This window comes from Haliaeetus albicilla, chromosome 25 (assembly GCF_947461875.1).
Source record: "Haliaeetus albicilla chromosome 25, bHalAlb1.1, whole genome shotgun sequence".
In the NCBI taxonomy this organism is placed as follows: Eukaryota; Metazoa; Chordata; class Aves; order Accipitriformes; family Accipitridae; genus Haliaeetus; species Haliaeetus albicilla.
Window position 1 is genome coordinate 605,163 of NC_091507.1, and position 25,055 is coordinate 630,217.

Below are 25,055 nucleotides of genomic sequence, written 5' to 3' on the forward strand. Positions count from 1 at the left end.
AGATTTTCTGCAACACCTGAGAATTGGAACTGTAACATAACCAGGTGTAATGAAAGGAAGGACAAAACATTAGAGATACAGCCCTAACTTACTTGTGTATGTATACACATATTTGGGTCTTGCATCACATAATTTAGCTTTTTGCAGCTTAATCATGGTGAAAACTGTCAATCAGGCCCCAGAGTTTTGACAATTAGACATACTTATTTCAGGCTACATCAGTTTACAGCCCAGGTTAAACAGTTTATGGTAGTGGGAGAAAGGCATTAATACAAGTTTACTTAAAAACCCTTCTGAAGCCAATTTGGCTGCAGACTGGCAGTGCAATAGCCTGCTGTATGGCAGATCAGTTATAGAGTGCTGAGCTTATCCCTTACATGAATTCGGGGGGTTTTTGGTAGTTTTGTTTGTTTGTTTGTTTTTTTAAACAACACTCTAAGCAATGCATGAAACTGTATTGACTGGTTTCAGGAAGCAAAATATAGCTCACCTTGGCCAGATAAGTTGATATGATATGGGTATGTTAAGGGTAGGAAAGAGAAAGGATATCCCCATTTTAAAAGCCTGTCACTCGGGGCGTTCTGCTTCATTTACATATTAAGTCAGTAACAAATATATTTGTATTGCTGTTCTATACATCTAATCATGTCTCCAAAAGCCCTTTAAAATATTCTTGCAGCAGGGTCCAAAAATTCACTCTTGCCTCCATATAGAACAAGCACTATAGAAAGAATTGTTAAAGATACAAATGTCCAAATAATAAATTGTAAAAATAGAAAACTGCATGTCCTACCTTGCCAAGGGTATGATGCATCAGATACAAATTTTTTCACTTTCCCTCAGGAAAATTACTTCATGCTTAGTGTTAGCTGAAAACCAGTTCTCACAACAACTATTTTTTTGAACAGTTTGATTCTATAAAGCAAGTCATTTGAAAAGCAAGTCTGAAATACTTCTTTCCAGTATTTTTTATGCCATATGCTTAGCATGATTAATATTTCAAAGCTCTGAGTCTACCTTGACTGACTGCTCATTGCTACCTTCTTTTCATTCCTGCATTGTGCTTGGACCACAAACACAAAAACTGCACAAATCTAGGAGAAAGATGGCCAGCTTCCCATTTGCTCCGCCATTTAAGAAATGTCAGTTTTGCAGTTCCTCTCAGTGGTATGAGCTAAAACACATTTGTTACACCTTACATAACCTTACTCTCTTTCAGAGACAGCTACATTATTTCAATGTCCATTACTACAGGAAAAGGATCAGGAGCTCAGTGCAGCCTGAACATTCAAGTAATTTAGCCACTAAACTGTCAAGGGCAATGAGGGTGGGAAGCTCACTGAGAGATGTGCTTGATTCAGAAATCCCCTCCCAAGTAAGTGCAAAGAACTTTAAGTACCAGAAAAGGCTACACACACTCGTATTTCTTAAAATGACAGCAACCAAAACTAGAAAGTAAATACATGGGAACTCAAGTTAAGGGTAGCTTGTAGTTATTTCACACATTGCCTTGCCAAAAAATAAATGTTGGTCCTAGTTTCTTTCAGGAAAAGAAGTAAAAATGTGGGTATCAAATTTTCTAAGAAAAGACTATACAGTTTAAGGTTAACAAGGGAACTTTGCTTGTGGTATGGTAGCATAAGAATTTGAAGTACCGTCTTTACCAGATAACCTAACTGGGAAGGCACTCTGCCAACTGGTACAGCTTTGAGGTTGAGCAAGAAATTCCATGTTGTACTTCAGGAAAAGTATTTGAATCTACATGTTCAATTACAACCAGTATACGCTTAACTAACGCTTAAATACATTGCATACAAGGCTATTAGAGAAAGCCTATATGCCACAGACTCATGTCTTCCAGAACTCTGGCAGTAAATGTCTATTTTCCAGCCCTTCAGATAATCCAGAGATTTGTCTAGACAGTAATGAATTTCTCTAGTCAGGATAACCATGTGATGGACACAGTGCAGCAAAGAGGGAAGAACACGACCAACACCTGTGCAATAGGCTACACAACTGCAAAATTCCACTCTGTAACATTGCTGTACATTTTCTCACACATTTATATTTAACATGTTCACAGGTAGGGCAAATAAGCCAAACTAACCTTTACAACACAACCCTGAGAAGTCTGCAAAAAGTTGTACACCCTGTTTCACCAGCTGCAAATTAATGTATTTCAAAGCTGTTTTTTCATACCACAAAGTACATAAAACCCTTTAAACATCTTTTACTATATTCTGGACCTTTACTTTTTCTTTCATATATATGGAAACATACTAGAGGGGAAAGCTGACATTTTTTACTGGCCATTAGACATCCTTATATAGATAAATTTACTGGAAAAATTGGTAATCTTTAGTATACTGAATGGCAAATCAATGAACAAAACCAGAATGCTGTTCTTTAAACCAAAAAGTGACCTGCTGTCACTGTTTTCCCCAGAATGATGTTATATCCGTACACGGTCTTCCATGACAGTGATTTGTGTTGTGGGAAGGAAACGCACATGCATCCTTTTATGGAAAAATATTTTCTTTTAAAAAATGAGGCAGATGTGCAACACAGTTGTGGAAAATTTATAGTTTAAGCTATTTAAAGCTGCTATGCAGCTTCCTGTACCACATAAGTCCAGTAGTTCTAAGAAAATACAGATATGGTAGAAAAAGTAAGAAAATTTTCACCACAAAACCAAATAGTTACCACCAACAGAGAAAGTTATACACAAAATATATCTCTCAATACAGTGTTTACACTTCATTTTAGTCTACAGTTTCAGTGCCAGGAACAGGACTTGTTGAGACAGTCTTTTCAGAGCTATTTGCCATACGTGATTCCACATCGGGTTGAATTCCTGGTTCCATGTCAGTGGGAGTTCCCAGCTCTTCGTGGGAATTGAGCGTGCAGGACTGCAACACCTGCACAGCTAGATCCACATCTGCTTCTCTGAGAGAAACCTGCTCCTTAAGGACTTCCACCTTCTCATTCAGCTCATTCCTTTCTGTCTGAAGGGCCCTGCATAGCTTCTCCAAACGCTCCAGTTTTATTTGAAAGCCCTTGTATTCTTTATCTCTTACTGTTTTCTGAAGAACAAAAGAAAATAAAAGCTCTGTGATCCAACTTATTTTTTTTTTTTCTTAAATTAATGAAAAGAATCACCATCACTTAATCCTGAATATTAAGTCTTAATTAACCCAGTAGGTCAAATTCTAGCTGCACTAGAGCAAATTTCCTCGGAATACTTGACCACTACACTTCAGATGGTTTGTCTAAGCTGGAGTGGCGACACCTGTAGAAACAGGCAATGAGAACTATATAACTATATAATGCTAATTTTAAGTGAGGGCTGAGTATCAGTGAGGATGCTGATATGAAGTCCCATAAAGCAGTCAATTACAACCCAAATAATGGCAACTATAGGGAACAGAAGGGCATACAAGTAGGAAATCTACAATCCAGCAGCAGAGTCCAGGTCAGAACATACCATACTCATGGCTCTCCTAACCAGCTCATTAAAAGAACAGAGAAAGATAAGCAGTGCTATAGCAGAACCTGTATGACCTAGCATGGTTTAGCAAAGTCATACTTAATATATTTGAACTAGACCTTCGTGTAGGCAGAACTGCAGAACTGTATGCTATGGCCTGTGTGAAAGCTGTTTTAGCTCCTCTCTTGCTGGACTGTAATTAAGTAATGGCACCTCATGACCTCAAAAGTAGCAGCAATCCAGGAAAGTAATTGATCCCTTACACATGGGTTATTTCCTTCATGTCAATCTTGTATATTTAAAATAGATTGCTACTGCAGCACTGATTGAACTTTGCTCAGCATCTTAAAATACAGTTAATTCATTCAGCTTGTATGATTTCATACACATTATCCCACCAATTAAACAGTAAGCAAGGAAAGAAGAGGCTGAATTTTTTTTGTGTGTGTTGTGAGTTTAGATTTATATAGCAGCCTTTTATTTTCCATGTCTGAGGAGAACAGTACCATTTACACAACAGAAAACATAAGGCAGACAATCCAAGAAGAGGCTACTGTGTATTATTCCCAATTCTCTAAAACTGAAGAACTGTATGAAGTTCTCTAGGACACAGACTTTAGTTTAGCCATACTGCTGCTTAAAAGGTAATTACCTCTTCAGCCATTTGCAGAAGAGCCTTGTTGTTGTTTTCCCATTTTGTACGCCACACTATGGTTTCCTTTTCCAGTTTCTTAATCTTCTTTGTCATCTACAAAAGATAAATAAAAAACTTAATTCTGTGGCTTGTGTTGCAATGTAGATAGGCTTATATGAGTAATTTGACTTCTTAGTGTTACCTTCCAAGTCCGGTTTGAACAAGTTATTTTACAGAAAAGTCTTTCTGCACAAAATCAACCCCACAAATACAGATTCTGCATTCAAACAAGATTGATTCTTAAAAGAAACAGACTAGCAACCTTCAAGTACAACTAGTAAAAAACTCCAGGAAAAGAAGTTTTGAAACATAAGCACAGCCAAAAAGACCGAGAAGTATTGTATGCCTTTGATAAAACACTGAAATTGAGATTTAGATATTATGCAAGGATGTCAAAAACCAGAAAAAAATTATATCTCTCTTCCATAACATGACGAATTCTTATGCCCTATCTTATGATCCAAATTAAATGTCAAAATACTCCATATATTTTCAGAAGGCAAACACTGTTATAAAATCTAAAATGCATCCTGCTAACAGCATGCATTTTTATATTACTTTTTATGAAACTAAGTAATCCTGTAAGTACCTTCTCCATTTCTTGCCTGAAGGTTGTAAAGAGTTCATTACTTTTTGCCATGGTGGTCTGGAATTCTTCAAACTTATCCATGTAAAGAGAAAGCTGTTGGAAAAGAGGCATGAACATTAACCTGAACTACTGCATACACATACAAAAAATACTAAGGTACAAGGCAAAATTAAAACTCAAAATAGTAGAAGATTAACTTCTTTTTATGTTTTTTTTTATACTATCCTACGTTTTCCATTTGAGAAGCATGCAGAACTTGTCTGAAAACATGCTAGTCAAATTATATGAGACAGTTCTATGTTTACAGAACAGCAATATATTCTGAAGTAAAAAGGATATTATGTCTATAAAATGTTGAAAGACACCACAGTTCATCACTATCTCATTTTTGCTTCCCCACTGAAGAAAAAAAAAATCTGTGGACATACACATAGACAGGAAATCCAGCACACAGTTAATGAAATAAAACTTAGAAAAGACCTACCTTTCCACCTTCACCAGCCAAAGCTAACAACCAAGGCTGGGACAAAATAAACATGATTGATTCCAGAAATCAAAATATGCATTCACAACCTATGAAATCTGCCCAGCAAGCAAAAATCATGGAAAGCGAATATTGACAAGGAATTCATTTAATAGTGAAAAGCATTACATTTTAACAAGTGAAGAGCATTAACATTTGATGACAGAAAATTTTCTTGCCCTGTACCACAAGGTCAATCATCAAGAAGGAACTGCAAAATATGTTAATTAACACAGTTAAAAAAAAATTAGGTTATGGTTCTTATTAAAACAACTTACACTATCAGTGTGTGATTTGATGTTCTAAAAATACATGACCATTTACTAGTAACTTCTTACTCCAACTGAGGAGTAATCAGTTCTCTCAATTCTTACATATGGGGTTAGCAGGACAATATAATTCAGAGTACAGAAACACTGTATTTTGCTCTAATAGTAGAGGAACTTTCATAACAGGAATTAGCCCAGCTTGTCAACGGTACATCATGACTTTTTGCCATTATTGTGACTGAACTTTCTAGCTCATTCTACAAAAATAATAATAATAAAAAAAAAAAATCTATCAGCCCCAGGGAACCACTAACTATACACATTGTTACTATTAAAAAGCATAACAAAAAGGCAGTGGGATTTTAAATAAAGGGTAACCAACTTGAAAAAAATCATAAAAGACTAAGCATGGCAAAAAACTGTTCGGGAGAATTTGGATATTAATGAGTTCAAGTCCAACGAAGATGTGTGTGTATGATTACATTTAACTACACACATACTTTAAATATAACTGTTGGAAGGCCTGGAAAAGTCTTAGGTACAGTAAGTGTGAAAAAAGGGCATGAAACAGAGCTTGCAAGGAGACTTAATAAAAACCTTCACAAAACTAAGGGGTATACAAAAGGAACAGCTACCATTTCTCAGATGCTCTGATGTTAAGCTGAACCTACCATTTCCCTTTGCCTTATGTGCTGAGTTCACATGTGGCCAATGACTGCAGGTGATCCAGAACCACAGTGCAAAAACCGGAGACCATTTCTCTACTCTCAGAGAGGACCTTTGCTGTAGCATTTACAGCAAGAAAACAATTTGAAGATAGCAGGGTTTTGTGGACAGAGACACTCAGGTTACTAACTCTGAAAAACTACAGCGATAAATGTGACATTGCTTGCTCCCAATCCTCCACAAAAGGCCAAGATGGAAACACTAAGGAACAAATTCTAAAATCTGCATGGGTAAAAATCCCCACCCAACTCTTTATAGTCATAAGGGCCTCTCTGGTGCTGTACAGCTACAAAAAAGGATAAAAATACCTTTGAAAAAGACAAGAACAGTTTCAGAGAAGCCAAGGAATGGTAAAGTAGCTGTCACAATGAATAGATTCTTAAGCTTTCATATACTCTAGTCTTTGTAATATTAACATTATTAATTTAAAAGGATACTATCTCTAGCAATTCAATGTTTAGCACTTTCCAGTAACAGTACTCTAACAGCTGTATTAAACAGCAAGTACAAAATGTCAAGTCTTTACAATTTATACTTCACACTTCACTACTGAAGAGTTACCTACTGGAAATTAAATTTAGGACTTAATTTAAAAAAATACCAAATACTTTTCATAAGTAATACACTGCAACTGATGAATGATACATATAGTTTTTTTCATATGTTGTGTTATGTCCTCTACAATCACAAATCTTTTGACATTTTCTTTTTGGAAAACATGTTATTGAAGACCACTCCATTAAAAAAAAGATACCTGCTGCTTCAGCTGAGCTTCCTGTTGCTTCATCTGTTCACATTTGTGTCTGGACTCAGTAGCTTCTTTAAGCAGCTAAAAAACAATGCAAAAAAGCTACATAACGAAGAAAGTACTCCTAAAAATGGCTTCACTTGATCTATGATGAAAAATGAACACTGACATCACTTAAGGGCCATTTAACCATGTCTTCTCACATGGGCTTTTTTTTTTTTTTACTATACTATACTTTCATATATATGATTTAAAGCATGTGCTGGCATGCAGAAATTTTTATTGAAACTTTTTTCTAATTGGTAGCATGAGTCAATGTTTCTATTTCTGTAGCAAGTTTGAACCACTAAATTTATATGAGTAGTTCATTAACGAACTGTATATAATTTGTAACTGTTTTGTAACCTCATTTATTTTCCACCTCCATTTCTCCAGTCATTAATATCGCCTCCACAGACAAGTTCAAACCAATTTTGCTTCAACTTGACACCATTTTGTAGGTTCATCTTTGGAGAGACTTTCATCAGCTTATGATTCCAAAATTATGTTTTAAAAATACAGGACAATCCAACACTGAAGGACCATTTTAAGATTATGGAGGAAAAGCAAGGTTTTTGCCTAGAAGTTACAGATACATAAGGGGCATTAAAAAAAAGTCTTCACCTAAGCATTATTTTTTAATTGGAAGCAAACTTCTTGGAAGACTGCAAGTAAATTGCTGATTATTAACATACAAATAAAACATCAGGCATAGTTTTGGAGACAGATAGTTCAGAAAAGCATGCCTTATTCTGCATTTGGTATTTCTTAGAGCATAAAACCAGAAGTTACAACTCTTGACTGCAAGAAAGTACCTTTGGTGTTTCAGCTCAAGATATTTCCCACTCTAAGAAAAATCTAAATGATATCCAGCACATTTGCTGAGCAAATGGAAACAGTAACATTACTTGCTTGTAAATATTGACATTAACATTGTAGGCATCATACAACACAAAACTTACATCTCAGTCTTGCTGTTGAAATCTAGTCTAACTTTCAAAAGACAGTCCCCTCAATTTCCTGTAGTTGCTTTAAATCATGAAAAATCTGATTTGGTGGGTTTTGTTATTTCCCTTAACATATATAGAATTCACTTACAAACTCCCTTTCTCGTTGATGTTTTTCCTCTGCTTCTTTAATAAGTTGGGTAGTTTGCTGAAGTTTGGCATCCACAAGCTGCTGCTGCAGTTCTTTATGTTTGAACACTTTATCAATATGCTAAAAGAAAGAAAACCTTATTAGTCAAATGTAACCTTAACTGACCAGTGGAGTTTAACTGTATATGTATGAGGAGATCCATATAATTTAGAAGTTTCATGCAAAAGAAAAAAGCAGCAAAAGACTGTTTTACACACCTTTTTTTCTCCCTTTATCTCCATACATTATAACTACACTTTTTTTGTCTTTCACAGAAGTCAGATGCGTATTTTATTAAATTGGCACAATACTGTCAGTCACTTCACACCATTTTAAAAATCCTGTAACAAGTAGTCTACATCCTTTCTTCTAAAGTTGGTGTATCTACCTCTAATCCCTATTGTACTTTGTTACTTCTGAAAGCTCTAGTCCTCATAATTAAAAAAGCTCAAAACGAGCAAAGTTTGCATCAATAGTTTATTTAGCTAATGAAATTCCACAGATCATTGAATTTTGCAGTCTTGCATCCATCTGTAAAGTAGCACAAGGCAGCCTCCTACCTTTTCTCTTCCTCAAATTATCTCATGGTAGATACAAATATTCCATCATCGCAAAACGTGGGGAACTAGTCTACACAGAGCTTTCAAATCGATCCAGATTAACAACAAAAAAACCCCAAACCCCAGAACCCCATACCAACACCCCCCAACCCAACCAGTTGAGAAATTATATTCCAAATCCCTTGTGCCAACTAAGAACTAGCAAACTAATCTTAGCTGTAGAACTCCTTGAAACTTAGTTCCCTCTTTGACAAGGAGAATTGGCTATTTTCCACTACTGTAGCTTAGACTGGCTAGCTCACACACTGGTGCCAATTAAAGCTAGCTCAGTTAGCCCTGTAATAGTCATTTTTATGACACTAGTCCAAATATATTCTTAAAGTGTGACAGCTTACTTTGATTCTATGCCAACAAGAGCAGCTACATATACAAAGGAGCTCCCCCCCCCCCCCAAACCTTAGTGAACCAAAATAAGTAAGATAGAAGATAATTCTTATATCCTCCTCCCATTACAATGTGAAATTATAATTTAGAAGAACTTCAAATATTAATACATATTTATGTTGGAAACAACCTTTGGAAGCCATTTAGTCCACTCAGAACAGGGTCAACTTCAAAGTCTGATCAGGTTGCTCACACCTTGCCCGGTTGAGTTCTGAATACCTCTCAAGACAGAGATTCCACAACCTCTGGACAACTTATTCCTATTCCACCACTTTCACTATGAAAGATTTTTTTCAATGCATCTTGAATTTAGCTATGCAAAACCAGACAGGAAAGGCAGATAGTGGGCCAAACAGCTACTTAATTTTTCACAGTAGTGAAGTAAAAAGAATAATTTATAATACATCTACACGATGGCTGTAAAGTATTAAGGCTTTTTCTCCCCTTTAAGTAATTATCTGATCCTTACAGTCAAGGAACTAACAGAATCCCATTAGAAGCATAATGTAAGCACCTCTTCTCGCAATGCATACTGCTCAATGAGTTTCTTCAGTTTTTCCCCCAGCTCAATATTTTCCTGACGGAGCTTGGCATTATGTATATCATGCTGTTCCAGTTGAGCCTGAATTTCATTCAGTGTAATCTGGAAGTGTGCAGTTGCTTCTTTCCGTCTTTCTTCTTCTTCACGTGCTTGCTGCATGTTTTCTTCCTTTTATGAGAGAATATTAACATGTTCAAGCCAAACCACGCACCTTTTCCATATTTTTGAGTCAGAAACAATGGTAAGAATTCAATTCTGTATAGTTTCAAGTTCTACAGTGCTAGAGTTAAAATAAGCTAGAATCACAATATGCTATGCTGACTACCCATGTAAGGTAAACAGAATCAAGAATCTAGAAATTCCAAAAACTTTTAGAGAATCTTGTCCTTACCATTACCAATATTACTCAGATCCTGGTATTATGCTACATGAATAATATTGGAAATGTAAGAATCGCCCAGATGTTAAAAAAAACATTGATACTGTAATGAAATTTCCTACAGTGATCACAGATAAGAATCTCTTGGCTCTCTTCCATTTCACTCCCATCCATTATATTCTGACAGAATTAAGCCTTTTTTGATACCCTGCCATTTCATGCTGCTGTTATTTCACTTGTGCTATTTTTTCCAGCAGTCATCAGCACTGCTCCCAGAAACAAGTATGACAAGATCACATACTGCAAGTAATATGAACCAGTTTGAGGAAAAAAAAAAAAATTAGTGAATTGAACTATCCCCATACTCTTTACCTTAAAATCAAGTACACTTATGCCACATGCCACTCATCTTCTGCAGGTACAGGTAATGGGCAAAGTGGTAAGTAAAAAGCAGTAATCAGTAAGATTTCCACCACCACCACTGGCACTGTAATTTATGTAAATAAACTAACCTTCAAAGTCTTGTTATGACGCTGAAGCTCCCGACAGAGAGATTCCAGTTTGCTACGTGCCAAAATGGCCTTGCTATGCTCACTCTGCAAGTGGACTTTCTCCTTCACAACTTGTGCTTGCTTCTTCTGCAGTATCTTCATCTGCTTTTGAACATTGCGGCTCTCCTCCAACTAACATTAGAGAGTATATTTATTAAATAAACATAGCTGAAACTATCTTTATGCATCTAGATGAGCAGACTGAGCTTTTAAACATTTCAGATGAAAGCAAGGAAGTCAAATAATTTCATTGAGACCCCCAAGTTGATCTTAAAGAGAAACTCCCATCATCCCACAGAATTTGAAATGTGTAAGGACAGAAGATGAAAGTAGATAAATTTCAACTTAAACATTCGCCTTTGAGGAACAGGGACCATGGACCCACTGACCATGGGCTATCAGCTTGCATTCAGTTACAGGGGTAGGACTAGCCCTGAGAAAGGAGGATGTGGCAGATACAATTAAAAGCCAACTGAGACTGTTTTTTCAACAAGTCACAACTTTTCCCACTCCCTTATCTGTAAAGTACACACAGCTGTATATCCAACAGGTCTTGTTTTTACTATCAAAAAGAAAAACCCACAGAACTGTGCACAGAGTTCGTTCTTGTCAGCAGGAGCTCCTACCAAAGGAAGCAGTAATTGATACAAGTTTGTAAAATGCTAAGTTATTTCAGAAAGGAACAGATACAAACAACTAGCAGCCCTGACAAATCAAGCCAAATACTATTAAAGCTGCACAGCCCATACTTTGATGACTTCAGGGATCTGTAGTCTCAACCATTTGAAGCAAAATTTTTTTTTCTATTTCCTTTAGGCTGTTTAGATGGTAGATGACAGCGTTAAACTTTGTATATAGTGCTGACTTCAAAATCTATTCTATGAATATCCAGTGAATAGAAGTTTCTTGCATTAATATCTAGTTGAGAGTGAGTTCCATTATACATGATTTTTGGGCTCCCCGAGAAACCATATTATTTAGAGTCTGTTCTACTGTAAAGAAGGTAACAATGTTAAGTGTAACACTGCTCCTTATTAGATAGTGCCTCAGCCTCGGGACACTACAGGAAAAGAAGGCTGGCAATGAGGAACATCACCATGACAGAAGAATAACACAATGCTGGTTTTCTGAAAGAGCTCAAAATAATGCTGAAGCACAGAAGAAGGAATAAAGTTAAGGACCTCCATGACAACAGTAAATTAAATGCATATTTAATCTAGTTTAAAGAAAAGGAACGTCAAGGGAATATTTTGATATCCAAACATAAAAAGCCCTTTTCTTGGGTGGCCAGAAAAACCACTTCAAGTGGCTGTGCTGTTTGCATACCTAGGAAACTTCAGGCCTGTAAAAGTATGTCAGTGTGAGACGTATCACCAAGGATGCAAACCTTCCTGTATCACAAACTGATCTCCTGATAGATTCCAAATTAGGAAAAAAAAAAAATTGTGGAAGATCTTTTGCCAGGAGAGAGGCATTCCTACCTTTATTGTACAGTCCTTTTCATGAGACACCACTGAAAAACCTGACAGTGAGCTTTAAAGATGATGAATCTTTAAAAAAAGAAAAAAAGCATTGTAGGTGCACTGTCATAAACAGTTCAAACCTCTGCTGGCATTAAAGCCGACACCTATGCCAGTGGTTCAACACCACTATCATGAAGAAAAGAGTGCATCTTAAAGGGAACACAACCAGATCCAACCTAAACTTTTTAAGGGGAACAGAGTACCTCTAAGACTCATTCAGCTAAAATGGAGCTACTGTTACACCTGGACAAGCTCCCACCCAACTTCCCAGCAGTTCTGAGCATCATGGGGAAAAAACCTAGTTTTCTAGGATGGTGACTGTCTATGGACTGTGAACACTTACTCTGACTATGGATCCCCTCCTGGGATGGGAAAAAAAACTAACACGAACATGTCTCTGCTGACTGCCAAGCTTCTTGAAGGAAATTACAATTCATTTGGTCTAGCTGTTCCCTAACTGTTTTGAGATCTTTCCTTCAACAAGAAAACTCAAAGTGAAGATGGTGCAGACTGTTTTCTTTCTGCAGAAGCAAGGAATTCATGCCAACCTAGCTCCTCGTGCAGGCCATCATCATCACCACTGTGATTTGACATGGGAGCTGTTTGCTCAAATAGAAAAGGCATCACATGCGCAAGCAATTGCTCATAAGAACTAATTTACTGCATTTTTCTCTCACAGTATCAAAGCTCATTTTTAGGTGGGCTCCCCATCCTTGAGTTGCACTATGGAAGTATTATTGTTTCTCATTTAAATGAAAGTGACTTCTTAGAGAAGCTGCTGATTTTGAAGGAAATTCCCTCATGTGAACAAGAGTGTGCATGTGAGAGAGAGCAAGGAAAACAAAGCAAAAACATAACAGACCTCCAAGGAGGACTCAGGATTTCTTAAACAGCACTAATCTAAGTCTATTTTTAAGTAATTAGTATTGCCTCTGTGAGTAAAAAGACTACCTGCTAGTTCATCCTCAAAGCTCTGGCGACATCGTTATTCTCAAAGGAAAAATACATTTATTTCAGAAGAGTTATGCCACATGCAGCCATTATGTCATTTTCAGAAACATTCACATTTATAATAGGCTTGAAATCTACAGAAGGATAAATCTTAGGCTTTTGTCAAGCTATTCAGTTATCTCTAGTTTTGCATTCATTTCATAGATACAAATACGGTGGGAAAACATATACACACAGTATTTCCAGTCTTTCCATTCTTGCCTGTCCCCGTCTCAAGATGAACATGTCAAACATTTTTGTCCCCAGGCACATTCTAAAAAGTGAACTTACGAGCCTTTCCCCCCGCCACAATTTTGCGATCACTTAATTTAAGGAAAAAAATTACCATTTCTCCGACTTGGGGTGGGAACACACTTCGTGATCAATTACTGCTAAAATTTTGCCTTTTTGGTTTGTTACTGAAGAAATGTATACTTTTCTATCCATTCCTTTCCACGATCAGAAAGCACAAAGCAAAATTAAACCTAGACCTTTCCAACTTCCCCTACCCCCCAAAAATCACTAAAGAGTTCAGTAAAGCTGAACTTTTTTTCCCCAGATCTCAATATCACAGTATGTTCTTTCCCTTTATCCTATAGGGTATAAATTATAAAATGCTAGCACAAAAGCTTTATTAACAGACAAAACCTAAGAAAATAGTTACTCCCAAAAGAAACTCTTAGCTTTTCTGTTAATGTTATGCTTCAACACCAAGTTATCAAAAAGTTATCATAACCTAATTTTTCTTTGGATTTAGGCAGTCATGTAGAAGTGAAATGACTACATGCAAGTTTGGCTGAAACAATTCTCATAATAAGCCTGAGCATTTTTTTTTCTTCCTACCAACACCGTGAAAGATTCAAAATCGTTAACTGTCCTGTATTAGAAGTTCTTGCATTCCACAGTTAATATTAACACATGAATAACTCCTGCTATCTTTACAAATTACATACCAGATCAGCATACTTCTTGCACAAAGCAGCCAGCTTTTCCTCTGGAGTAGAAAGTGTGTTCAAGGCTTGCATTAATAATAACACTTCTTTTCCTATGAATTGGATGAAAGACAACCATATTGAGAAAAAAAAGTACCAGAAAAGCAGCCTGTCTTTAGAAGTAAAATATAGAACCACAAGAAATTAGTGTGAGTTAAGTTGTTCTGTGATTTGATAGCTACATAATCCTAATGGATGGCAAATGGGAAGTTATCACAGTAAGAATAAATTTGACTTGCCTATATGCCATTACACAACTTGGATAGCAAAAGTCACTTTAATCTTAAAACCACAAAAATATTTCTGTTTCATAGTTTATAACAGCACAGATAAAAAGAAAAATTTGAAAGAGTGAAATTTAAAAGGTTAAGTTTTGCTAATAAAGGATACTCACACAAGTGTTTTTAATAAGCCTTTGGAATTTAAGTATCAGCAGTGCTTTGGTAGCATTGAACACTGCAATCCCAAATTTAAAAGTTAATCCAACAACCGCAAAGTTAAAAAAGCTGATTAGTAATTACCACATTGTTGTTATTATTATTATTATTAGTGTTACCAGCTGAAGGATTCTTACATATGCATTAAGAAGTGCCTTTTCCTAAGCAGAAGCACACATTTAGACACACACAAGTCTGTGGGCCGAAGAGGATCCACCCAAGAGTACTGAGGGAGCTGGCAGAAGTGCTCACCAAGCCGCTTTCCATCATTTATCAGCAGTCCTGGCTAACCAGGGAGGTCCCAGTTGACTGGAGGCTAGCAAACATGACGCCCATCTACAAGAAGGGACGGAAGGAGGATCCAGGGAAATACAGGCCTGTCAGTCTGACCTCGGTGCTGGGGAAGGTTATGGAGCAGATCATCTTGAGTGCCATCACGCGGCACATACAGGACAACCAGGTGATCGGGCCCAGCCAGGATGGGTTTATGAAAGGCAGGTCCTGCCTGACCAACCTGATCTCCTTCTATGACCAGGCGACCCACTTAGTGGATGAGGGAAAGGCTGTGGGTGCTGTCTACCCGGACTTCAGCAAGGCCTTTGACACCATTTCCCACAGCGTTCTCCTGGAGAAACTGGCTGCTCACGGCTTGGATGGGCATACGCTTTGCTGGGTAAAAAACTGGCTGGCTGGCCAGACCCAAAGAGTGGTGGTGAATGGAGTTAAATCCAGTTGGCGGCCGGTCACAAGTGGTGTTCCCCAGGGCTCAGTACTGGGGCCAGTTCTGTTTAATATCTTTATCAACGATCTGGATGAGGGGATCGAGTGCACCCTCAGCAAGTTTGCAGATGACACCAAGTTGGGAGGGAGTGTTGATCTGCTCGAGGGGAGGAAGGCTCTACAGAGGGATCTGGACAGGCTGGATCGATGGGACGAGGCCAATTGTATGAGGTTCAACAAGGCTGTAATAAAGTGGCTGGAAAGCTGCCCAACAGAAAAGGACCTGGGGGTGCTGGCTGACAGCCGGCTGAAGATGAGCCAGCAGTGTGCCCAGGTGGCCAAGAAGGCCAACGGCATCCTGGCCTGCATCAGAAATAGTGTGGCCAGCAGGAGCGGGGAGGTGATTGTTCCCCTGTACTCGGCACTGGTGAGGCCGCACCTTGAGTCCTGTGTTCAGTTTTGGGCCCCTCACTGCAGGAAAGACATGGAGGTGTTGGAGCATGTTCAGAGGAGGGCAACGAAGCTGGTGAGGGGCCTGGAGCACAAGTCTTATGAGGAGCAGCTGAGGGAACTGGGGTTGTTTAGCCTGGAGAAAAGGAGGCTGAGGGGAGACCTTATCGCTCTCTCCAACTACCTGAAAGGAGGGTGTAGCGACGTGGGTGCTGGTCTCTTCTATCAAGTAACTAGTGATAGGACGAGAGGAAATGGCCTCAAGTTGCAGCAGGGGCGGTTTAGGTTGGATATTAGGAAAAATTTCTTTACTGAGAAGGTTGTCAGATATTGGAACAGGCTGCCCAGGGAAGTGGTTGAGTCACCATCCCTGGAGGTATTTAAAAGATGTGTAGATGTGGTGCTTAGGGACATGGTTTAGTGGTGGACTTGGCAGTGCTAGGTTAACGGTTGGACTGATGATCTTCAAGGTCTTTTCCAACCTAAATGATTCTATGATTTTCTCAGAATATCCAGTTAAAGATGACAAGTTTTGGCTACAGAGTAAACTTGAGACAAAAGACAGAGCAAACGCATAGCTATTTTACGAAGATATTGAAGCCATTTAAAAATCAAAGTGCCAAAGAAAACATACCCAAAGTTTTCTCTTTGTGTTTTTCACTCTCTGGATCTTGTTGGCCATCAGGTGGATCGGTACGGGCTTCTTCTCTCCCAGGAGTCTCCTCACGAGACTCTTGAGAGCAGCATGTGGACGCTAGGTGCCTTCTGTTCTTTGTGATATACTCAGCTTCTTCCAATGTGCCTATGTTTTCCAGGCCATAACAGTTGGAATGCGCATGCTGCAATGCTGCATCAGACAATTCATTGCACTTCCTGTTCACCAGCTGCTCCTGGTTATTCATTTCCATCTCCCGAGATCCAGCTTCTTCCATTGCACCACCAACCAACTTCAGAAGGGAAAGGAAGAAGTGGAAGTAAACAGTCAAGGCAACTGTATTTAAAATGAAACTTCCACCTTTCTTTTGCATTGCCAAATAAAACCCCACTGTTATTCAAGCTGATCCTCACTGTGGTTAAGACAGGTATATAAATAACTGTACACAGAATGAGCCTAAAGAGTGATGAAGAAAACAGCACACAACAACGCAAAATATTAATTACTCTATTACAAAACAACTTTGATACCTTGTCATTGCAAAAATGTTTATGCTCTAGAAGTTAAAAGTTCACATGGAAACCTGTTCTTCAAGCTCCAAAACTAATTGGCTATCATCTCAGCTGTTAAAGCACACAATCTTAGATGAAAACATTTCTCCCTCACAGTTTTTAAAAACGTATCTCACAAATCAACACTAAGTATACTAAACCTGAAACTCAGCAAGAGTTTAACTAGCTTTATGTACGGTTATTTGAAAAATAAGGTACAGAAATTGAGACAGGAGGACACCATTATTAAAACCAACTTTATTACGTGTTAGTTTCGGAAAACTGAAAGATACCAGTTTTAAAGTAATTCAAGAGACATACTGCAAAAAAGTGGGGGAAATATTAACCTGCTAGGAAGTCTAAAGAAATCCACAGAAATTACTTTGATAACATAGCTAGGGTAAGAGTTTAAGCTACTTCAATCAGAATGCCAAATATGATTGTCAGCTCATGACTAGAGAAAATATGTTGTTTAACAAGAATGATAAACAGGACCAGGAGCACATCCATGTTTGAAATGTTAAGATTCACATCTATGAAATAATAAAAAAAGTGAGTATTCACTGGCTTCAGATTTGGAATCCCACCACCTATGATTTTTAACAATACATTATTTCTGCTCAATTAAACAGAACTTTCTTGAAAGATTTCTTAAACCCCAAAATGTTTAATCATTTAACCAAAAAGTTAAACATCACCAGCTGTTTTAACACTGCAGTGATATGTCCATATTTTGGAGCAGAACACTACAGCTTATTAAGCAGCTACCAGATTCCTCTCTCAATCACTAGAACAACATTCTCAATTTCTAGAAACATTTAAGGCTGATGAGAACTTCAAAGGTGTTTGGGTGCTTTTTTGTTTTGTTTGTTTTGTTACACTACAGAGGCTGGGACTCAGGACAACACTTGGAGGTGACTGGGTATTTTTTTTGCTGTCCATTTGCAATCCTACTATACAACGTGCATACATTGTTAAAAGTACGATAAGCAGAGTTGAACTCACTCTACTGCCAAAGTAAAGTGATCATTCTCATCGATTTATTTTCAGTGAAGTATATTTCCTTGAAGCCACAAGGAATTATAAAAACAGGGCTTGTTTATACGCAGAGTTATGCTGTTCAAGCACAAACTAGTTTCAGATTATATTATATTTTAATATTATAAATGTGCTAATTCTTAAAGCCAGGAGTTTGCACTGGGTTTTATATTCTGCACAGATGGACCGTTTTCCTCTTCAAAAGGAATTAGCCAACATCAAAGGAACGCAGCCAACACTAATAATATATTGTGAGATAGATTTCAACTCCCAATTTTTTCAGCATGCTTGGAAGAGTTATTTAAAAATCATTAAACAAATATGCTTTAACACTGTAAAAAAAAAGTAACAGCTTAGTTGTTCTCTACACTTAAAGCAAGTCCTTTGCTTTCGACCTTATCTCAAGGCAGATTCATTCTTGAGAAGATGGAATTCATACAATATCTTTCATGAAGGACAATAACCCTTTTAACCGCAAATAATCTGTATAGACATTAAGGAGCAACTTTTGACTTATCAAGGAAGATTCACTTGGCACTGCTCTTTACAAGTGTGGAAATGATGCACGTGCTTTATGAACAAAGGCACTGCAGTTTTATCATTCTCCAATCACGTCAGACAACGTACTTGATAAACGACTGCAAAGGTAATACAGTAATAGAATTACTGTAACAAATGACCAACCCCAGCATTTAGCAGTTGACTTTTTAGAGCTGTAAAATGTGTATTTTTTTTCCTTAGATTGTCTTAAACTGTGAGGCTTTCATTGACATAGGAAAGGCTTGTCCCTCCAAGTTTAGGGTCAGCTAAACAAACGAGATGCTTCTTGAAAAAGGACAAGAGAGGTGAAAAAGCAGAGCTCAGTTAACCTTTTTGTAGGTACCAATGGTTGAAACCATGGCACAGATCTTCTCCCCAAACCATGATTCCTATAGAAGCTGAAGATACTGTGTCACCTTACATTGACAAGACAGGAAAGATCAATGGTATATGAAAAGAACTGCAGTACCAACACAACAGCTGAAACTTGCAGTTTTTCCATCACGTAGAACGTGAACTTCTGATTCAGATACTTCTGCCTAAGAAGCCTAGCAAAAGGCAGAGAAAGTGTGCTCTAAGCTCAAAGTTTCTGCTTTGGCACAGTATTTCCAGACTTTTGAAATCCATAAACAGACTCAAAATTTTCTTTTTGAAAGCAGAGCACAAAATTGCCAGGAACTCCAACAAGCAGCTGAGAAGGCCTGACTGGCTGTGGTTAAACACTGAACAGCAGCAGTGCCCAAACAGCTCTCTTGCTATCATTCATTCCCTTTTTTCACACCCGCCTCTGCTGTGCTAGCAATAACATTCGTGCAACTTGTTCTAACACAGTTTATAGCCAGATCAGTACCTCAACCCAGTTCACTGCACAGCAATAGGCAATCCTGCCAACCAGAAGTGCTAGCATGATGGTTGGAAACAAGCCAAAGCACGAGAGTCACTAAAAAAAAAAGTCAATCTAATCACGGCCAGAGCATAAGGAACTAAACAAAAAATACCTTATCCTCACCACAGGTACACAGTTAACACTGACTACTGAGGTACTGGAACACCATCAGCAAGACAACATTCATGAGAAGCATTGCTTCAAATTCAGACAACCCAGAGATGGTTTTCATCTGAGAAAATTCTGCCACTTCTGGGGAAAAAAGAACTACTGGCAGGGGCATACACGTGACCAATGAGCTGCAAAATGCCCACCTTTACTAGCAAACCATCATAGTAACCTAAACACCTGTGCATTCAGAGCTGGCAATTAACATGCATATTCCAAAGCATGTGGAAGTTTCACAGAGTGAACACCACCACCACCTCATTAATTCAGCAGAGCTTTTTGCCAAAGTCAAATTAGTTGTCAGTCCAATTCTTTACTGACAATAATAATTTCTCAACTCTGAGTATTCTCTGTCCTTCATCAAAAAACCCACAAGGAGCTTCAGAACTTCAGACTCATTCTCTGAAGTCTAACAAAGAATGTAGAAATAACCTATCAGAATACTGAATTGAAGAAAAAGGTTTGTGTACAAGTGTCTTGCATAACTCAAATATATTTGAAAATAGCAACAGTGAAAAAACTACAGAACTTGTCAACCTTTTTTTGGTTTTCCAGTGAACATGGAACAAATCCAAGCTTACTGACAAGCAAGCGTGCTCCCTGCAAAACCAAAGCTCAGTGTAGCAGTAGACAGTTTTTGTAATAATATCTAATTTTCTTAGCTTAAATACAATTAAAAATTGGTGACCACAGGCTAGAATACTATATTTAAAGAAGTGGTTCTACCAGCAGCTAGAACCTGGTAACACAAAAAAAAACCCTAACAAAAAACCTAGGTAAATTCTATCAAGTTGTAGTCCGTAAGTTTTAGCAAAACTGACAGTAGTGGCACAACATACTAAAATTCTAATGTATTTTACCTGGATTAGAAAGTGTTTGGTTTTCATTTTAAACACAGAAGTCTGTTATTGCCTGACAGGGGCCACAAACACTAATAGCTAAATGACTTCCTGATTCTGATTAACAAAGACATTTTCTACATTAGCTGCCACTTTAGATATTAACAACATAACCAGAAGTCTAAAGAGCCTTCTTACACTCAGTTTTATTCTTCAAACATTTTAACTACAGATAGTTTCAGATTTTATCTGTGTCAAGCTTCAAGTTGGAGTACAGCAGTAATAAACGTCACATTGAGGATGTTAAGTACTAAACGGTATCAGTTTCAGTGAAATTGCCCCCCCTTACTGAGACAATGGTCAGAACAACCCAAGCTATTACCTCTGTCTTTTCAAATGCATGCTCATCAGAGGAGTGAACTTCTCAGTTTAACATTCCAGCCAGAACAGAGCACTTCCAACAGCACATTGTATAATAGTGCTGATTCAGTACTGACTGAATAAAAACAAAGCAAAAACACCCCACCAAAGACCTTCTACTGAAATCACCACTACCTTTTCTAGCTGCTACCATGCTCTCTCAGCTTCCAGCTGCCTTCCAACTGGCTTTAATGATAGGTGGCTTATAATCTGATGAACCAGAATTAGATTGTTACATGCCTAGAAAGATTTCCAGTGAGAGACAAAGAGTACATTGCCACTTCATAAGACCACAAAATTATTTATCAAAATTCAAAACTCTATCATTAAAAAAATAAGATACTTGCTGCTTACCTAGCTGTGAAACCAGCCATTACAAGACACTGACATACCTGAAGAAGCAAATCATCCTCAAGCTATTTAAGACAGAGTTACAGGCCAAACAATTTGAGGATGCCTGTCAGAAAATTACTGGTAACATCGCTCCTGCTCACCCCAAAGTTTTCGTTGAGTCTTCTGCTCTGTTCTCTCAACTTGTATCTTGATCAAGAGAGGTTTACATCAGGAAAACTCTACCTTACTTCATAGCTAAAATATGAGAGTACAAGATTGGCATCCCATTTAGGAAACCAGCTATGATCACAAGAGCCTAAGCCAACCTTACTTCAAACAGTACTGCTTCGGTAACACGCACCGCACATAAGGACAAAACAGACACCTAGACAGAACTTATCCTACCATGCCAAAATGTATCATGAACAGACTTATTTTTTTGTTCTAGTACCTACAAAAATCTGTAACGTACAGTGCTAACTAAAATATACTGTGCTTATTATTGGTACTATGTGTACTAAAGTACCTATATCTTCATACTCCTGCACATACACATACTCAGTCTTTCCCTAAAACACCTGAAAACCATCATTAGCAGCTACACCAACATCCTTTTTCTCCTATATGTTAGCAAATTACCCTAAAAAAAAAAAGCGTACTAACATAAATCTATCAAAACACCTCCTACATTCCCCATAGTAGCAGTTGGCCTGTACTGTGAAAAGACTCTTACAACCTTAGCCTTTGGAATTGCTAATACTTTCAAAAAAATAACCTGGAAGCTTTAGAACACATGTACATAAAACAGATGTTGGTAACTGTGAGACAACCTAAATATATAAGCAAATACATAATCATTTGCTCAGCATCAGGCTCCAGAAAACACCATTTGAATAACATTGTTCAGCTGATGACATTTTCAAACTTACCACACATGCCACTGGACATAAAAGCCTTATACCCCTTATCCTGAGCAATTACATAAAGAAATCTTGTGGCAAAAAGTATGCCATATTTATCATAAATGTTTATTGTTTATAACAAATTTTAGGCATCCCAGTCATTTACTTTTACCTGCTAACACAGGAAAACTTACTTTGAAAACATGTAATACTTTTTCTCAGCACAGATACTCAAGAAGACTTCATTTAACATAACCATATTGTGCTGTAAAATCAGCCATTCTTTACAGTAATTTTATTCATGACTTCCCCACTCCATAAAAACTAGCATTTTGGGATGTCACAAAATTCGGGTTTGAATTTTATAGCAGCTGCACCTTCATCCACTGGTCTAGACACAATAATTCAGGTGCTTGTGACCACAAGACTACCTTATTAAGGTTATTTCTCCATGCAATTCTTCTCTATACTGTGCTCACTGACCTAAATGATCATGCAGTCTAATTATACCTTTCTGAAAACCTGAAGGCCTCTGAGGTGGCTTCCCTGCTGAACTAAGATCTTAGCCATGAGATCAGAAAGTCATTTCGAGCAAACATTTAGCCCTGTTCTGTCATTACATTAAAAATTATGTTCTATGCACTCATTTATCTACTTTCAAAATACTGGACTGAGACACCTGCAGCATTGCTCATCATTAGTTTCAAAGCACTGCAAAGTTACGAGTCCCAACACAGCAGGAGGATGATTAAGAAACAGCTACTTTGGAAATCTATTTTATCTTTTAAGTCAACACAGAACCAATGTTAATAGAATTCCACTATTAATACTGCTGGCCTTCAGGATACAGTCTTTGATATTGGTTCAGACACATTCTCACATGACCCCTGCTTATGGTCCTTACTTTTTCCTGTTTCCCTTTCCATGCTTCTTGCTCTGTCTTTCAGTGGCCTTATGACACAGAAGACATTCCTGCTTTTAGAAATAGCTTTTTTATTTACCTCAAACATAATCTAAAAGAACAAAAAAAAAAAGAGAGTTTGGGTTCATGTCATTTTTCTTCTCTGTGCTCTGAAAAAAAGATTAGAAAGATCTCTTCCCTGTTTTAGCTTAAAACATAAAAAAACACTTCCTGTAATTCTAGCAAAAATTTCACTGGAGGAACCCAAAGCTTAAATGGAAACTTCCAGTGCATTTATATACAGGGCAAAGTGCTGCACATTTCACCAGCCCTTTTTTAATGCAAGCATCCGAGACAGGTGCTAATTAAGAAAACATTTAATATAGCATGAATCACTTCCGCCAATGAGGTTTCACTTCCTCTTTACTATAAAGCTAATAGTTTTCCAGTCATCCACAGTATGTTTCTGGGAAAAGCAGGGTAGACAAGTTCTGAATTCCCAATGCAAACAGGTCACAAGGAACCTAAAAATAAAGAAGCTCCTGTGTATCACGGCAGGGGGAGGGAAATCTGCAAGCGATTGCCGAAGGATTTTTAATTCACAAAAAAAGTTCAAAGTAAAATTTGCTTAATAATCCCCGCCACATTTCACTTTTTAAAAAAAGTGAATTCCATTTGACTGGTGGGTGTATCAAATAATATGGAGATACTGGTTTGTTTGGGTTTTTTGTTGTTGTTGGTTTTTTTCTTACAAAAAAACCCCAACATCATCTGCTTTCATAGCAGAGACTGAAGTTACTTATGAGCCACTTCCCAGTAAAGAACTTCAGAAAACACGCGGCAGAAAAGGCGGTTTTTCATTGAGGAAAACTAGCTCCCTAGCCTCCTAAATCTCTTTTCAACAGCCAAAATAAACAACCACCACCACCACCAAGTTACTATTTCTGGGATGTTATCATCCTCTGCGCCACAGAAAAGAAGTTACCGCAAAAAAGCCACTTAAATTTACGTAAGGAGACCGGACGAGATACTCCAGCGGCCCGTGAGACTACCGGGGCGGCTCTGCCGCACGGCACGCCGTGAGCCCCCCGGTGACGCCGTGAGCCCCCCGCTGCCCGAGCACCGCCGCTCCAGGCGCCTCCTGCGCGGACGGGCAACCAGAAATTAGTCAAGTCTCCCCGTCCCACCGGCACACCGCCGCTTTCAGCGTCGTTCCGGCGGCGGAAGGGAAAAGAGACCCAAAAAAAGACCATTTTTTGCCTACTTCGGAGGGTAAGGAAACGCCGCCCCCCCCCCCCCGGGCCCCGCCACGTGCCGCCGCCCCCAACGGCCCGCCGCGCGCGCGAGGCGGCGAGCGCCTGTCAGCCCTCGGGGGGGGGGGGGGGGGGGGAAGGGGGGTGTCCGTGGGGGCCGCCCCGTTCTCGGCGGGGCGGGCGCAGCTGCCCGGGGGCGATACCGAGACATCCCCCCCCGCCCCGCCGACGCACACCCGCGGCGGCGGGTCCGGTGCCGGGGGAAGCGGAGCGGAGCCCGGCCTCCGAAAGCGGAGGGTGTGTGTGGGGGAGAGGCGCTGCCTGCCCCAGCCCCGAGCGGCGGGGGGGGAGACCGGCCGGCCGCGGAGGCCGCACGGGGACGGGGAACGAGGCGCCACAAGCCGGCGGGGCGGGGAGGGGAAGGGAAGAAGGGGAGCGCCCTCCCCCCGGGCCCGGCTGCGCGCCCGCCTCACCTCCGGACTGCCGCTCGGGGCCGGGGCCGGGGCCGGGGCCGCCGCCGCCTCCCCGCCGCCCTGGCTCTGGCGCCGGCTCCGTCCCGCGGCGCTGCCGCCGCCGCTGCTGCTGCCTCCTCCGCGCGCTGCCTCCGCTCCGCGCGTCGCCATGATGTGACGGCAGCATCCAAACAAGCTGCCGAACCCAGGGACACCGGAAGCTCTCCCTGCGGGCCCGCCCCTTCTCCCCGCGGCAGCCAGTCGCCGCGCAGCCCTCCGCCCCACGTGGGAGACTCGCCCCCTCCCTGCTCGACGCTC

The 25,055-nt window shown here is 39.3% G+C and overlaps 1 protein-coding gene across 1 annotated transcript; it reads right to left on the minus strand.

Annotated features, from left to right (window-relative positions):
* Positions 1-391: 391 nt before the first annotated feature.
* On the minus strand, positions 392-24,986 carry TXLNG (taxilin gamma). Its single transcript, XM_069770311.1, has 10 exons — positions 24,759-24,986; positions 16,434-16,746; positions 14,154-14,245; positions 10,649-10,819; positions 9,731-9,925; positions 8,174-8,293; positions 7,043-7,117; positions 4,771-4,863; positions 4,140-4,235; positions 392-3,083 (listed from the first exon to the last, which is right to left on the minus strand). Exons 1-10 carry the CDS (start codon positions 24,906-24,908, stop codon positions 2,763-2,765), a joined length of 1,626 nt encoding a protein of 541 aa, XP_069626412.1. The 5' UTR covers positions 24,909-24,986; the 3' UTR covers positions 392-2,762.
* Positions 24,987-25,055: the final 69 nt, after the last annotated feature.